This window comes from Armigeres subalbatus, chromosome 2 (assembly GCF_024139115.2).
Source record: "Armigeres subalbatus isolate Guangzhou_Male chromosome 2, GZ_Asu_2, whole genome shotgun sequence".
Taxonomy (NCBI): domain Eukaryota; kingdom Metazoa; phylum Arthropoda; class Insecta; order Diptera; family Culicidae; genus Armigeres; species Armigeres subalbatus.
This window is the reverse complement of record NC_085140.1, coordinates 330,405,582-330,423,552: the sequence shown is the minus strand read 5'-3', so window position 1 is coordinate 330,423,552 and position 17,971 is coordinate 330,405,582. Positions and strand designations below refer to the sequence as shown.

Genomic DNA, 17,971 nt, shown 5'->3' with positions numbered 1-17,971 from the left:
ACCGTTCCTAAAAAGTTCTGCTTCGAACACGCTACACGACCCAACTGGTGGTGTTCGTTGGCACAAAACGATGACAAATAAATGAAACTCTGGGTAGATCTCACAAAACCAAGATGGAGCAGGTTATGCGCTTAAAGTTGGTCATCGGTCTGGCGTGTCCGACGGCAGCATCACGCCGGAAAAGTCTGCACTTTTCGATGAAGAAAAACACGGCCATGGAGGCCATGTTTTCGTTGCTTTCTCCGTTCCGTCTATCTTTTGCGGTGACGAAACAAAAGCTCAGTAGATGCGATGGATGGTTCAAAGTTTGGAGTTTTTGCTTCTCTGGTTCTGCTCTGCTCAATCGCTGGCTGGTCAGTGTTGGTTTTTCGGTGCCTGGATGATGTGAAAAACGTTTTCCCATGCAGGATTTTCGGCATGGACGTTTGATGAAAGAGAAACTCAAACAAACGAACGTCTGATCCGGCATCGGTGGATTGCTGAGTCTGAGTGTGTTCTGTTCTGACCCAGTACCCGGCACAATGTCCAGAACTAGTTTCTATTGCTCGCAAAAAGTTTCTTTGGATCATATGCAGAAGTGTTTTTTGTGGAAATGATTAGAAAATAAAGAACTGTTGGAATGATATGAAGCAGATGAAATATGGAGTGATGCTGACCTGAGATGAGAATTGATACCTTCCTTGATAAATCAAGAAATTGGCATCAGTGTAGGTAGGATGGCCCGTCCATGAATTGACTGACTGTTTTTTCAAATTTTGTACAAACATCTCGGTAGCTTGCCAGCGTCATTATATAGCGTAATTAGATAATGTTACAATCCAAGATGTTCATTTGAACAAAATTATAACTTGAACTTAGAAGGATTAGGAGAAGAGCGAAGTGGATATGATAGTTTGACTGTTGGGCTGTTGGCGACATATCCAAAACCAACAATCTCAATAGTGCTAATGCTCAGAGCAGTTTACTTCACACTGCACTACATCAAGTTGCCAAAAACTCCCTGCAGCAACTGAATCAGCTTAAGAACTAATTCCAATAACTTCACCATGCTGATATTAAAAAGCATTTTAATCGAAAATCAATGATCCATATCAGCTTTACTACTAATCCATTTAGCAACACCCATTCAGAATGCAAGACTAATCTTCCTGAAAAATGCATAACCCATCCCGGGTTCCCGGGGGAAGCATAATCGCCACTCAAAGGAGACGACGATTAAAAGCGGGAAAATACGTGTCCGATGTTGGCAACCAGAACTCAACCCCCGAAAACACACATCCTTCCATATACTTACGGTACATGTCCAGCTCGATCCGGCTGGTCAGGGGGGCCACCAGCTTCGTGTTGGTCGCCTTGCAGGTGAACACCGAGTGCAGATGGTGCCGTTGCACCGAGTTCCACAGCAGCCGGTTCTCGATGACGTTGCCGGTGTTTTGCTCGATCTGATTATCCACCAGATTATCGTTGATAAACCAAAGCACGTCGGGCTGTGGTCGTCCTGGAGGGGCGAAGCAAAATAAAACAAAATAAAGGATTTAAACATAGGGCGATTAGAGTGCAACAATTTCGGTACGGGTGGTGCGACTAAATGGTTTGGGAAATGGGCGAACTGTGTGAGAAATAGTGGAGACGAAAATCGCATGAACTTTTTCATGCACGTGACATGATTGTAGGAAGAAAAATATGACATTGGAAGACATACACTTCACGTAATATGCATCAGCGTTGTGATTAGGGGAAAATTGCTTAGCTACAATTTTGTGATTAGGGAAAAATTGCTACAAGACAATTTTTCTGGTACCCAAATTATGAATCTTCACGTTGGATTTGAAGAGTTGGAAAAGAGTTCACAGCAAAGAACCATTAATTTCGGTGCGGTACGAATAATGCTCGGATACCAGCATAAAACCAAAATATTACTAAGGTTGACTCATCAAGAAAAACCTGCAGGTCGGATAACAATAGCACTCAAAAAAGAACCGTATTTTTAGGCCTAGACATGAATTTCATACCCAAATATCAACATGAATGTTGTTAAACATTTTCAATTATGTTGTAACATCATTTAGAATTGGGGAACTGTAAAGTTGCTTAAGGTGTCGGTTTTACCCACTTTTCCCCTAATGAACACTAAGCTGCGAGGCGATTGTTCAGTGGGGATCAAAGAAGAAAAATTTCCTCCATGCCCTGAAAAGGAGAAAAAGGACGCCTTACACCAGACAGCCCCTAGCCATCGCGGCGATGAAATCGCTCTGGTTTGGGGGAGCCCAAGGACGTTCCAATGCACAGTGGCGAAAACCGTTTGTTAAACAGATCTTATATTATACGATTTAGCCTAATGGTGTCTTCCAGATATTTCATCAGTAAGTTAATGCGCTCCTCAGGAGGTGTAGTTAATTTTCAGTTTCGTGGCGCACTGGGTAATGTGGCTTCTGTTGTTTACTCTTCTTCCTCTTCGGGGATGTGAGACTGATTTCAAGGAAGGAAGGAAAAAAACATCACCTTCATCCAATGCTGCCGAATATTTACAACCCTGCATACAGGCATATGGAGACTAGACATGTGCGCCGCCACGCCTAGAGATGTCGTAAAATCCCGATTAATCGATTAGTTACTAATCGATTACTCTTGATTCTTGTCGATTATTGAATCGATTAATCATTGTATAGTAATCGATTCAAAATTAATCGATTATCACAACGATGAATCGATTAATCGAAATAATCAATTAATTTTCGACATCTTTATGATGTCGTAAAATTCTGATTAATCGATTAGTAACTAATCGATTACTCACGATTCATCTCGATTATTGAATCGATTAATCGTTGGGTAATAATCGATTCAAAATTAATCGATTATCACAACGATGAATCGATTAATCGAAGTAATCGATTAATTTGCGACATCTCTACGCCACGCTGCCGCTGCCGACGATTTTCTCACGCCGCCGTCGCCAGCTTTTTTTGCTGTTAACCTTCCGGGACTCGCATTGTTGTAAAAAGTACAACACATTGAGTAAAAATGAGATATCTTTTTAGTCAGTTGCCCAATTTGCACGTGGGCATCTGACTAAAAAAAGGTTGCAAAAAAAAGGTTCTTCATAAATTGAGAAGATAATAAAAGTGATTCGATAGGCTCGGGAAAATATAGCTAAATAAAATACTCAGGTGCACTGGGAAAAGTGAACTATACATCCTAAAGTAGCTATTTACTGCTAGACTAGTCAAGTTGAAGGTACAGGATTGAAATAGAAACAGTGCGGAAATCCATTTCTTGTTCTAGCGATTGCTGGAACATGAGAAATGTAGAAAAAGATACAAAGTAGAAGAATGAAATGGGCCTGAGATCGAAGCCAAGGCCTCCTGCGTATGAGGCAGAAACGGAAGCATTTATGACTACCAAGCACACTTTTTTAAACATATCAATTTTCAAATTACCAAATAACTGCAAATGACGGCACTTTTAAATCCCACATATCCTGAGATATCTAACAAAACTGGTTGACCCATATATCACCATCTAGCGGATGTAATCCAACAGTTTTTTAGAATAATGGTTTTAATCCTCGAGCAGCTGGGTAGAAGACATCCGCTCTCTTATTTCGCAGATCCGGGGATATATAACCAAATTGGTGGTCTCAAATGCACTAGGGCTACTCTACGGATGAGTTTTAAGCTCCACAATTTTTCAACTTATTGGTTTACAATCCCCGAACAACTTTGTAGAAGATGGCAATTTTCTAAATCCCACAAATCCCGAGATACCGAAGAACTGATATCTCATTTACAGTAGCGCCTGCTTGCGGATTCAGTTTCTTAACATATTGGTTTCCAATCCTCGAACAGTAGAAGACGGTAGCTTATTAAATCTCACAGATACATATACATTAGCGCTGCCTTACGGATGAATTCTGAGCTAAACAGTTTCCCAACTTATTGGTTTCAAATGCTAGAACAACTTAATAGAAGATGGCAATTTTCTAAATCCAACAGATCCCGAGATACCAAACCAAACTGATCTCTCATATACACTAGCGCCACCTTGCGGATGAATACTAAACAAAACAGTTTCTCGACATATTGGTTTCCAAACCTCGAACAACTTTGTAGAAGACGGCAATTTCCTAACTCCCACAGATCCCGAGATATCGAACGAAACTGGTATTTTCATATACACTAACGCGGCTAAGTGGAAGAATTCCAAATCATTTTTTTTTCTTGACTGACATGGAATTAAAGATGGATTAAGATTTTTTTTCCACTACGCTCGGGTTTTAAGAATTGTTATAAGAAACATCGCGCCATTTATGTAAGAGAGAGTGAGACACACGACGATCCCTGAAGCAGACCTGAGGAGAGAGCTTAGGCAGTGTATCGCGAGATCCTAGAGCAACCGATCGAGTTTTAGCGTTGCTCCGCGAGCAGTGTGTTTTTTGAAGGAAATCCCGTTTAATTATACTTTTTGTTATGTTGAAATATCTTTAATAAAAATAAATAATCTCACATGGGGGCTCAACCGGGATTTTCCTCATGTTTTGAGTGCATTTGAGCGTGGATTGCGAATTGAAGACCGGGCTTCAGTTTTCTGCAAATGGCGGCGTGAGGCCCTAGCGTGGAAGACGTGGTCATATGAGTCAGAGTGTTTCGTGCGGTGCTGGCGACAGAGAGAAGTCTCCGCACCATAGAGAACCGTGAGCGTGGATTAGTGAGAGGAGTCGTCGAGAATACGTCTCATAAGAAAGTGTGTGTGACCAAAGTGCAATAAGAAGTAGTCCAACATGTTCGTGCGAGAAGTGTTGACAAGGCTTACAAATGAGCAACTCCGCGAGTTTTGCTCTGCCAAAAGTTTACCAAACACCGGTAAAAAGAAAAACTGATTCGGCGACTGCTGAGTGTCAGTGGAAACAACGAAGAAGAGACTATGCTCCACTCAGCCAGAGAAAATCTTCTCACTTCTACTCCTGAAAACCACGAAAAGGAATCCGAAAATTATCGTCGAGTGATGATGAAAGTGTGGGTGCGCGAGGTCGTGTACCACAGTTTACATTCAGTGATATTGGTGACTCGCTTGAAAGATTCTCTGGAGAGCGCGCCGACAGAGACATCCACGATTGGGTAGACGAATTTGAGAAAACAAGTGAAAATTTTGGCTGGAGTGAGGCACATAAGTTCGTGTACTGCCGCCGCCTTTTGAAAGGAACGGCGAAGCTATTTGTGAACAGCTCGAGTGGATTAAATAACTGGGCGCAGTTGAGGGCCGCCCTCGAGGGAGAGTTCGGTGAAAAAGTTTCGAGTGCGGAGATCCACGAACTTTTGCGAAACAGGAAGAAGAAGAGCGATGAGTCGTTTTTGCAGTATATTTACCATATGCTGAATATTGCAAAACGAGGCCGGATTGAAGAAGAAACCCTGTGCGAATACGTTGCAAACGGAGTGAACGATATGCCGGTGAACAAGGTGTGCTTGTATGGAGCGAAAACTGTTTCCGAATTGAAAGATCGCATAAAGCAATATGAAAAGATGAAGAGCCAAATGCGCAGTGAATCAAGCAGCAAAATAACGAAGAGCAACGATCGCGACAGAGACAGAAAAGAGTCGAAATCGTGTGTGAAAGAGTCCATTACTACCACCAGTGCTTCAGACAGTATTCGTTGCTATAATTGTGGCAAACGGGGCCACTTTGCGAGTGACTGTGACGCTAAGTCGCTCGGACCGAAATGCTTTGGTTGTGGTGAGCACGGCCATCGAGCTAAAGACTGTGAGCGAGAGAGGAAGAAATCTGAAGTGAACGCGTTGTCGGATGGAATGCCAGTGTGCGAGATTCAAGTTGGTGGTAACGTTCTTCGTACGTTGTTCGATACGGGGAGCCGATATAATTTGCTGTGTGAGAGTGTCTACTCGAAAATTGGACAGCCGTTGCTGCATCGCACGACTATGTGCTTCAGTGGTTTTGGTGCGGCAAAAACATCAGCGCGTGGTACGGTTGAAATCGATGTGTTGGTGGGAAATGATGAATTTCCAATGATGACGTTTTACGTCGTCCCGCCGGGTTGTATGAAATACGACGCCATACTCGGCATGAGCGCTCTGAACCACATGGATGTGGTAGTGAATCAGAATGGAGTAATCATCAGAAAGAAAGTGATCGAATCCGATGCAGAGGAGAGTGAAATGATGCAGATTTTGAGTGCGTGTGAGTTGCAAGCCATCGATGTGGATTACCCATACAGTGAAGCGGTGAAGCAGATGATTGACAATTACAAACCAGCGAAGGAAGTGAACAGCCGTGTTGAAACCAAGATTATACTGATCGACGATGAGCCTTTTCATTCGGCTCCACGACGTTTTGCACCTAAGGAAAAGGAAGTGCTGGAGAAGACCGTTGACGAGTGGTTGAAAGCTGGAATCGTGCGCGAAAGTGTTAGTGAATATGCAAGCCCCGTGGCGCTTGCTCCAATGTAAGACAGCTCGTTGCGTGTATGTGTGGGAAGCTTAATCGTAAAATGGTGAAAGATTGCTGCCCTATGCGGAATTTGGAAGACCAAATTGATAAACTAAAAAGTGCAAAAATATTCACTACTCTGGACTTAAAGAATTCTTTCTTTCACGTGCCGGTAGAGGCCGAAAGCCAAAAGTATACAAGTTTTGTGACGCATGTGGGACAATACGATTTTGTCAAGACACCGTTTGGGCTATGCAACATCCCCGCTAGTTTCGGTCGTTTTGTGGCAGATGTGTTTCGCGAGTTAAGAGAGAGTGTTAATCATCTATGTCGACGACGCTATCATTGCGTCAGATACACCGGAAGAAAATTTGTGCGCATTACGACGAGTGCTAAAGGTGGCCAGTGAGAACGGACTTCAGATCAATTGGGACAAATCACAGTTCCTGAAGAGAGAAGTCGATTACCTAGGCTACTTGATAAGTGAAGGGAAATACCGATTGTCTCCCGAGAAGATCCGAGCCGTGAAAACTTTCGTATTCCGAGAAACGAGAAAGAACTGCAACGGTTTTTAGGTCTGACCAGTTATTTTCGCAAATTTTGTGCCGGGTTATGCGGTTATTGCGAGACCGCTCACCGACCTATTGAAGAAGGACGTTCCGTTTGTGTTTGGTGAGAAGCAACTCAGAAGTTTAGGTGAACTGAAGGAGTGCCTGGTGTCTGATCCAGTGTTAAAAATTTACGACGCTACTGCGGAGACCGAAGTGCACACTGATGCAAGCAAGGAGGGTTATGGTGCGGTGTTGCTCCAACGGGACCACGACGGAAAGTTTCATCCCGTTTACTACATGAGTCAAAAGACGAAGCCCGCTGAGAGAAACTATAGTGCATATCATCTGGAGGTGTTAGCGGTTGTAACAGCAGTAGAACGTTTTCGAGTATATCTGCTTGGAATACCGTTCAAAATTGTGACGGACTGTGCGGCTTTCCAGCATACACTGAAAGGGAAGCACCTAAGTCCACGAGTAGCCAGATGGGCATTGTTGCTTGAGGAGTACGCCTATACAGTAGAACATCGACCGGGAAGTCGCATGCAACACGTTGATGCGTTGAGTCGGGCGCCGGTAATGGTTGCTACTGGTGACCCACTGGTAGAGTTGATAAAATCAGGCCAACAACGCGACGAGAGACTTCGAGTGATATGTGAGCTGCTGAAAACACAACAATTCGAGAACTACATTGTGACAAGTGACGTGCTAATGAAAGTCGTTGATGGCAGAGAGCTAGTTGTCGTTCCAGCGAATCTGCAGTATGAAGTTATTCGTCGCGCACACGAAGACGGACACTTTGGGGTCAAGAAGTTAGAGGATATTATCAAGCAAGACTATTATATTCCGCACCTTGGAGGAAAAATTAAACGTCAAATTGAGTGCTGTGTCAAGTGCATCCTTGCTGATCGAAAACGAGGAAAAACAGAAAGATTGATGTCACCGATTCCGAAAGGCGACGTACCTTTTGATACCTATCACGTGGATCACGTAGGTCCCATGGATGCTACGGAGAAGCTCTACAAATATTTGTTTGTTGTGGTGGACGCATTCACGAAATATGTGTGGATTTATCCAACGAAGACGACGAATTCTGCCGAAGTGATCAAACGATTGCAGCTGCAAAGTGAATTGTTCGGGAATCCTAGGCGTATCGTTAGTGATAAAGGATCAGCATTCACTTCTCACGATTTTAAGAAGTATTGCGCTGAACAGAATGTTGAACACATCGAGATCACCACAGGAGTTCCCAGAGGAAATGGCCAGGTCGAACGCGTTAATCAGGTGATCCTAGCCATGCTAACGAAATTGAGTGTAAATGACAAAACTAAGTGGTACAAACATGTCGGAAACATCCAACGCTGGATTAACGCAAGTGTCCATCAAAGTATTAGCGTAACACCGTTTGAAGCTATGTTCGGTGTTCGTATCCGGCATGAAGGCGATATTCGACTTAGTGAACTACTCGAGGAGATAAAGATAGTGCAGTACGACGATCAACGATGTGAGCTGCGCGAGAGGGCAAGAGCAGCCATCGAGAAAGCACAGGATGAACAACGGAACGCGTATAACCTTCGAGCAAAGCCGGCTGTTAAATATAAAACAGGTGACATCGTGGCCATCAAGCGTACTCAATTCGGGCCTGGTAAGAAGTACGCAGCGGAGTACTTGGGACCATACAAGATTGTAACCGTGAAAGCAAACAACCGTTATGAGGTAGAGAAGGTAAGCGGAGGGGGCCGAAGTGTACTACAACTGCGGCGTCGCATATGAAGAAGTATCGGGTCTGGAGTCCAGATCCCTTTCAGGATGACCGAGATGTAAGAGAGAGTGAGACACACGACGATCCCTGAAGCAGACCTGAGGAGAGAGCTTAGGCAGTGTATCGCGAGATCCTAGAGCAACCGATCGAGTTTTAGCGTTGCTCCGCGAGCAGTGTGTTTTTTGAAGGAAATCCCGTTTAATTATACTTTTTGTAATGTTGAAATATCTTTAATAAAATAAATAATCTCACATTTATTTATTGACTACTAGCAGACCCGACGAAATTCGTTACGAATAAAATTGATTTATTGTTTGATTAATTCTCGAGTTATAATGAAATTGGTGTTTCATTTGTATGGGAGCCCCCTTTTCCAAAGGGGGGAGGGGTCTCGAACCATCTTAAGAACCTTTCCCGTCCCCAAAAACCTCTGCATACAAATTTTTACGCCGATCGGTTCAGTAGTTTCCGAGTCTATAAAGTTCAGACAGACAGAAATTCATTTTTATGTATATAGAAGAAGAAGATAGAAGAAGAAGATGTATATAGAAGATTTTCACCGGTGTTCCGTTGCGGGCCCTCCTTAGCCGTGCGGTAAGACGCGCGGCTACAAAGAAAGACCATGCTGAGGATGAGGATGATCCTTCGGAAGTTTGGGTTCCTTCAAGGAATACTTCATGCATTGATCATCAAAATCTTTTATGAACCCTGCGGATATTCAAAAGAAACGAAAGAAACATTTCATGGAGCAGTTCCTTGAGGAATTTTCCAGAGATATTTCCAAAAGAACATATCAAGATATTTCAGGAAGAGTTATTGATGGAATTTTCGTGGATATTCTCATAGGTATTTTTGAGAAAATTCTTGGAGAATTTCTAAAGAAGTCGCTCAAGAAAAAGCGGGAGAATTTTCGGAGTATTTTCCTTATGATATTTTGGAGAAGTTTTCAAGGGAATATCCGGGGAAGCATCATGGAAGGTTTTTGGGTGAATTCTTTAAGATATTCTGAAGAAGTTTCCGTGGGAATTTTCAGGGAAATTTTTGAAGGAATTGGTTTTAGAAAAAAAAATTTGCAGAATTATTTATTTGCAAACGACTTCCCGGGAAAATCCTTGGAGGAATTTTGTAGTAGAAATTTGTGGAAGAATTTCCAGAGGAATGCGTGTAAGATTTTTTAGATCTAGACTTCACAATTTAATTTCCATAAGAAGTTCTTCAACAATTCCTTGACAATTGACGGATGAATTCCAGGGAGGTGGGATTAGTGAAATTCCATGTTGATTTCGAAATTCAGAAGAAAGAGAGAGAGAGAAATTCTATGAGTAGTGAGAAATTCTATGAGTAATTATTTAAGAAGTTACAAGACTTGTCGGGAATTTCATGAGCAAACATCTTGATTCATTGATGTAGGCACTTCCGGAGGAACTCTTAAAGAACTTTCTGACGAATTCCTGGAGGAACTCTCGGAGAGATTGCTGGACGATCTTCAGGAGGAACTCGTGGAGGAGCTTTCGGAGAGAACTTCCGGAGGAATTCCTGGAGGATCTTCCGGAGGAACTTCTGGAGGAACTTCTGGAGGATCTTTCGGGGCAATTTCCGGAGGAACTTCCGGATGAATTCCTGGAGAAACTTTCGGAGGAACTCCTGGAGGATCTTTCGGGGGAACTCCTAGAAGAGCTTTCGAAGGCATCTGGGGGAATTCATGGAAGAACTTCCAGAAGAAGAAAGCTTCTGGAGGGATTCCTGGAGAACTTTCGGAGTTATTCCTGGAGCAGCTATCAGAGCACTTCCTGGTGGATTTTACGGAGGAATTTGTGGAAGAATTTCTGAGAAAAAATGTATTGCTTGAAATAAGCTCACGCCGATTCACGCCGACCGCACAATGGCGGAAACCCGGACAAAACCTCAATTTTTTTCGTTTGTTTCGCGAAGCTCGTATTTTTTTAATTTCACACATATATTAAATGAACTGATTCCAAAATTTGATGATTGTAGCTTATAAATTTAATTTTTGGTGGCTCATTGAAGTTAATGCAAAAAAGCATCTCTCGAACAAATTTGTATGGAAAAAGAAAATTTGACAACACTTTTTTCAGGAAAGATTTGGAACGATCTGGTATCATGTATAGACCGTTCCGATAATTATTAATACACTAAGAAATAGTGGGCAATTGGAATGGCGCTTGATATTTTATGAAAATTTCGATTCCTTTTATAGATTGCATTCTACTCTTTCACGTGATATATTAGTTACGAATTTTTTGCTGAAAATTAAGAAAATATGAAGGTTTGATGTTTGACTAAAACATTTGTTGGGAAAAATGAGCTATTTTTGGAACGTGAACGTATTTTCAATACAGATACATAAAAATGTCTGTCGTGTCGCATTGACGACAAAATCTGATTGAAAAATGATTTCAATGACCTGAAAATTCCGAAAAACCTCAAAAATTATTTCGAAAATGAAATAATCCTCATGAGTACGGATGTGGCTTTAGAATCAGACGATTTTCAGGTACGGTATATCTTGAGGTTTGATCTGGACAATTATGACAGGCAGTCCTTACTTTGCACCGTTCAATGTGCAAAAACGATCCATAAAAGAATGAAAAACGATCCGTAACTAACATCTGAATGTTCCTTAAAACGATACCATAAATCCATAAAATAGCTCGGGAGATTCCATAAAAAATAATTTTATGATCCATAAATCTTTGAAAAATGATCCATAAAAACTATATTTTGATCCATAAAATTTCAAATTTGCGCAATTTTTATCCTGATGATGATCCATAATTTCAGTAATATGATCCATAATTTTGGTCATATGATCCATAATTTTGTTTATATGATCCATAATGCTTGGAAAGAAGGCCAATGAAACTATATTAATTGATCCACACATTTTATAAAATCTATGGATCATTTATGGATCATATCACCAAAACTATGGATCATTTGAACAAAGCTATGGATCAAATGGCCGGAGTTATGGATCATATGACTAAAATTATGGATCATATTACTGAAATTATGGATTATTATTACGATAAAAAAAAATGCGCAAATTTGAAGTTTTATGGATCAAAATATAGTTTTCTATTGATCATTTTCCAAAGATTTATGGATCATTTGTCATACGTTCATGGTAAAATAGCAGGAATTGGATTGTTTTCTTGACTATGTTAATGGAACATATTTTCCCATTAATTGCTAAATTTTAGTTTAGTTATGGATCGAAAAAATATTCTTTATGGGATCTCCTGAACTATTTTATGGATTTATGGTAGCGTTTTATGGAACATTCAGAAGTTATTTATGGATCGATTTTCGTTTTTTTAAGGATCCGTCTTTATTGTTTATATGCAAAAGTATGTTTTGCCATTATGACACAGACCACATTGCTTCAAAAAGTAAGAAACTGGTTGAATTAGTGAAAACGAGAGCTTGAAATATTTTTAAATGTTTTTTGAGGCTAGTTACTGTTAATTTGAAATTGTTTTCTCGTCCGATTGCAATTATTTAATTTTGAAAATCCATAGGGCTTGCTAAATGAGTACCAAAAACAGATCGTATGGAGTAATTAGAAATATTTATGAATTTTTTTAAGTAATAGCTGAAAAACATGCTGTGCAAAATCCTCAAAACAATGGGAAAAAATTCATAGAACAATTATAAATATTCAAAACATTCTCGAAACTCGATGCTTTATGAAAGTAAATCAAATTTTGGGCCATAAACCACCATTGAATTTTTCAATGATTAAAATGTATTTATTATTATCGGAACGGTCTATACTAAAACCTATTTTTTGTCTTCTTTCCGGTGGCTAGTGTGGTGATTTGCTCCTTGTTGCTTCAAAGTTGGAATTTTACTGTTTCAATGATATAATGAGGACTAGACTGGCCCAGATTAGTATGGGGAGAAAAAAATGTTGTCGAATTCCACGGGGCACCCCCCAGAATTGTGTCTTTGGGTGAGAAAATCAATCTCTGAAAATTTCAGCTTAATCGCTTGTTGCATAAGCTGGCGCATTTGATTTGAAGTTTGTATGGGGATTTCAGCCAAAATGTATAGGAAAATACACCTCCGTCACTCATTCGATCTGGAAATTGGTTCTGATTGCTCGATTGACCTCAGAATTGCAAAAACGGCAGTTGGTATGCTACAGAACAATTTCACAGAACATTGTATGATGATTAAATGAACTTTTATATAGTTTTCGGTTGATTTATTAGGAGCTGATTTGTGTATTTTTGGATTTTTTGATCGAATCGCATCAGCCAAAACCTATATAAAAGTTCATTTAATCATCATACAATGTTCTGTGAAATTGTTCTGTAGCATACCAACTGCCGTTTTTGCAATTCTGAGGTCAATCGAGCAATCAGAACCAATTTCCGGATCGAATGAGTGACGAAGGTGTATTTTCCTATACATTTTGGCTGAAATCCCCATACAAACTTCAAATCAAATGCGCCAGCTTATGCAACAAGCGATTGAGCTGAAATTTTCAGAGATTGATTTTCTCACCCAAAGACACAATCCTGGGGGGTGCCCCGTGGAATTACACAACTTTTTGTTTCCTGGGCCAGTCTAATGAGGACGCTGATGATGCTTCTGACCTTAAGGCTGGCGCCTCCAGAAGTATTCGAGTAGCATAGTATATGTTAGATAACAATTCCAACCTAAAAATGAATTTAGCGTTCCAAAATTACTTTTTAGTGAAAAATTCGAGCAATATATTAGGTTTTGTCCGACATTTGTATAAAGCCCGCCACTGTGCGCCGCTGTCGCTGATTTGCAACGGCGTTTCGCCGCTGGCTGAAAATAATCTATCACGTCGCCGCCGTCGATACATTTTTTAATCGGTTCATAGGTCCAATGGAGACGCATGGTTCGTTGTTTTATCAACTCCTTACAAAAACTAAAGGTTTATAATATTCTACATATCATATTTGTTGATGTGAAGGCCCACTTGAGGTTTGACAAAGGTAATGGGGTATTTTATTAAACAATAAACATAACTTACATCCCCTTACAACTCGACAGTTCAGGTCTTAAATCATAGTCAATTAATTGTACTTTGAAATGCGTATGAGATTGTCTGCCACAATTTGCCTCTTGTCAAGTTGCAGTTACATGAAATATGCCTAACAAATCCATTAAAACGGTCATAACTTTTTCATTTTTCAAGTTTTCAAGTCGCAAAAGTCACCAAATGGCGTATTTTAATATTATCTAGTACTTCATAGAACATGCGAAAAATGTAGAAATGAAAATGAAAAGATTTGATGAAAAAAACATTTTGAAGAATTATCGACATCAAACGTGACATATCTCCAAAAATAATGAAACTACGAACTTGGCGTCTTCGACAAAGTTTTTCAGGGGAAGTTTTGCTCATTGGCGTAAAACGGGTGAGGGCTTGTGGGGGCTAGGGGGGTTTAGCCTAGAAAAAATAAGACCCCTCTAGGATATGAAAAGTTAGTTAGTTAGTCAACATACCATAATGAATGACTGAAAAAGTTTGAGTTATCTCCCATAATCACCCTATCATAATGGAATGAGTGGAAGACAAATGAGCTTGTTTCTCATTTTTGAGAAAGATTCCCATCCGAGGAGGATTATCATTAAAATCCGAGAGGAATTCTCACCAGAATCCGTACCTACTAATTGAACGCCCTAAAAACACGATTTCGGCCGCAGACATACATTTTGTTCTTACCTGAGAGAATAGGAAGAAAAGCGAAGAGAGAACTACCTTCAGATCGAGTACATTTTGGCTGATGCGAGTATGGTTATTGGCACTTTTGTGTTGTTTTTTTTATTGCTATCCTGTTTGCTCTCATAGGATTTGTTTCTGATTGGAAACTCTCCCGCTATTCAATTATAATTCTATAGAAACTGTCAAACACCACCATGTTCTCTATTTCAGCCACAGAGAATAGAGATAAATACACAAAAGGAGCGATCCATATATCACTGCGGGGAGTACGCATTTATACTGAAAATACTGTTCATAAAATCAAGATTTTGCAAATTATGTTAAAATTATATATAAAAAAGTTATAAAAAATGCTGGGTGAATTTCAAGTACCTAGCGCAAATATAATTCACTGTTTAAAAAAATCGAAGCATGGTGTGAATTATGGCTATGCCGAACTTCGATAGGGGCAGCGAAGAAAAAAAAATGGTTTCGCATTTTGATCAGCTGATGGAAATATAATTTATGGAATATAATCCTTTTTTGTAAATCCAAAATTACTTTCTATTTGTCAAATGAGAGACAGTTGCGGAAATGTGAAAACAAAAGACTTGGGCGTCCTATCAATTAATAATACAATTTCGATCAGCTAATCGAATAATCATCGTCAAACTCTTTCAAAGCTATTTATGCAAAATGAAATAATCTAGTCGATATTAATTTACACTAAATCATTTCTGAAAATGAATAATAATGTCGTTGATAACGAACGCGTCTACAACTAATTGCAATAACGAAGACGATCCAGCCTAGGGCTAAAAGTCTTCTTAATAAAGACACACAAAAAATAGCTATAACGATATTAATACATTTATGAACCGTCTCTGATTTACGATGAAGTTAGATCTCAAAGCAATGTATTTTGTTAAAATATAAAATATAAAGAATATTTGATTTATATATTTTCGGGATAGTTGGTCAAGTTAATAATTCTTGAATTTGTTAATGAACTTCTTCCAAAAAAATCTCCAGCAATTCTTCCGTTAATCACATCGAAACTTTTTCCAAAACTAATACAGGAATTTATCCGGATGTCCTTCAAGAAATCGTGAATTGGTTTTCTTTCATCACTTACTCACTCGAACGTTTTGGATCTAAGCAGTGTTGAGAAATGTCATTCAGGTATTAGGGGAATTATTTATTATTGCTTTTTTTCTAGAGCTATTTCCAATTCGGAATTTTCATGAGCCTGAAAAACCTGTAGTACCGTGTAGACTAGTCCCAGTAGTGTTTTTGCCTCGTCGAAATGTTAGATGTCTCATCAAAATGTAGAAAATTTCGATTTTTCCTGCTTTCCTTTCGATTATTTAGACAATTCTTTCGCCTACATAATTTTAGGTCTAGTTTTGTTACGGCCATCTCAAACACGGTAAATATAAGGGAATATCCAAAAGGCGTTTTGCCTCGGGGACGTTTTGGGCCTCTTCCCCTACATATGCTGAAGATGTATTTTAACTCATTTCACACAGCTGTGCGAAAAAAAAACCTGTACACTCTAATGACAAATGAGCAAGAACGAAGTCTTTTATCATAGCATGTGGGTGAGGTCTGCTTCCCGTTTCTGCATATATTTCGAGAAAATTTTGATTTGGATTTGTGATATCAGGTAAAGTTATGGAATTTCATTGAGGTCGGGAAACCAAATTTTTTGAGGTTGGGAATTAAAAATTTATTGTTTTTTTGAACACTTTGTTCACAGTTCTAATGTTCAAAACAAAAAATGGGTATGCATATAAGTACAAATAATGCACTACTGAATTGAAGTTTATATTAGATTTTAAAGTAAATTAGAAATATCTCAAAGTGCCTGTAAAAGTTTATTGGAGATGTTTCTAGGGTTGGGGAGTCTAAAAAATATTTATTATATCATAGTTCAGGTGTTGGCCGAATTTATTTTATTTAACAATTTTTCACATCAATGATTTTTACACAATTTGCACGCAATATTTGTGGAGTTTATTCAAAAGTTTCTTTTTCAATGTCTTCAACGATCCCATAAAACATTCTGCTGAATATAAACAATCCTTCACAAAAACAATCATCCTAATCCACAAGAAATTTACGAGTGCTCTCCCGATAGTTCTCAATGAATTTGTCTAATATAATGTTTCCGAAACTCCAGGAATTTCTTTAAAAATATGTTTATCTTGATATGGAAATGCTAATATCATCTTCCAAACTTAGACGTACATGTTTATGATAAAATTAGAGGCGAAAGTATAGAATTGATAGTTCCGTTAGGATACGGCAGGCATGAAGAATGTTTTTATAGAAGTCGATTTGGAAGCGAGTGGAGGGCAATATTTGTGATGGCACATATGGCACGACCTTCCTTCTGCTAAGCTCCCGTATGAAAAGGGAAGAAATTGCATCAGTGTGGAAGCTGATATATTATCTCAACTGACTTTCTTCTCCATGTTTATCTTCCTGTTTCTCAAATTTCAATATTAGATAATAATTAGAGAGTCCAAGGGCCCTCCTTAGCCGTGCGGTAAAACGCGCTGCTACAAAGCAAGACCATGCTGAGGGTGGCTGGGTTCGATTCCCGGTGCCAGTCTAGGCAATTTTCGGATTGAAAATTGTCTCGACTTCCTTGGGCATAAAAGTATCATCGTGCTAGCCTCATGATATACGAATGCAAAAATGGTAACCTGGCTTAGAAACCTCGCAGTTAATAACTGTGGAAGTGCTTAATGAACACTAATCGGCGAGGCGGCTCTGTCCCAGTGTGGGGATGTAATGCCAATAAGAAGAAGAAGTAGAGAGTCCATAACAGTATAGGAAGACAATGATCAAAACATTTGATTTTTTTTTTCAAACTTTATTACCATGTTTATCAATTGATGTGACAACTTCGAGGATTCAAACTGGCTATGCAAAATCTTTATTGACTTTCAGTCCAACTTACATTGTGGACGCTTGAGAGTAATAACGTGGATCTTGTTTATGTCTCGTACCAGTTATTTTAACATTTCGTTTTCCCTTCTGCAAAGAATTATTTTGAAAGTTCAGGAATTTCATGAGTTCCAAAAGTGTTCATGAGTACTAATAGTACATGCTTGAGTTAAAAATATGTCTCGATTCTATGACCGCTTTACAAAAAGAAAATAAAAAATTGGAAACATATTTCTGTAAGCAATGATACTTTCTATATTAATTCTATATCTATATTCTATATTGATTAGCATAGTTTGCATATCAAAGAATATTGTGGCCAAATTTCTTAAATTTTGACAATAATAGAACAAAGCCTGCCAAAGCCTTCATTTCCCATGCTTAAATCGTCCATATTTCTTGTGCTTTTCTTTTTCTCTACTTGAAAATACATAGTCATTAATTTGGATTATAGATAAAAATCTTCCACTTATAATATGGTATATAATAATTCTAGTTTTTGTTTATCTTTGAAATGAGTGCAAAGCTCCCATATATCCCAGTTATAACCCAGTT

General features: G+C 39.2%; 1 protein-coding gene across 1 annotated transcript in view; it reads right to left on the bottom strand.

Moving 5' to 3' along the window:
• LOC134212740 (neural cell adhesion molecule 1-A-like) overlaps positions 1 to 17,971 on the bottom strand; it is a 416,812-nt gene that overhangs the window by 93,400 nt on the left and 305,441 nt on the right. Inside the window, exon 7 of the mRNA XM_062690855.1 lies at positions 1,295 to 1,498. Within this exon, the coding sequence (XP_062546839.1) occupies positions 1,295 to 1,498 (204 nt within the window). The remainder of the gene's footprint in view (positions 1 to 1,294; positions 1,499 to 17,971) is intronic.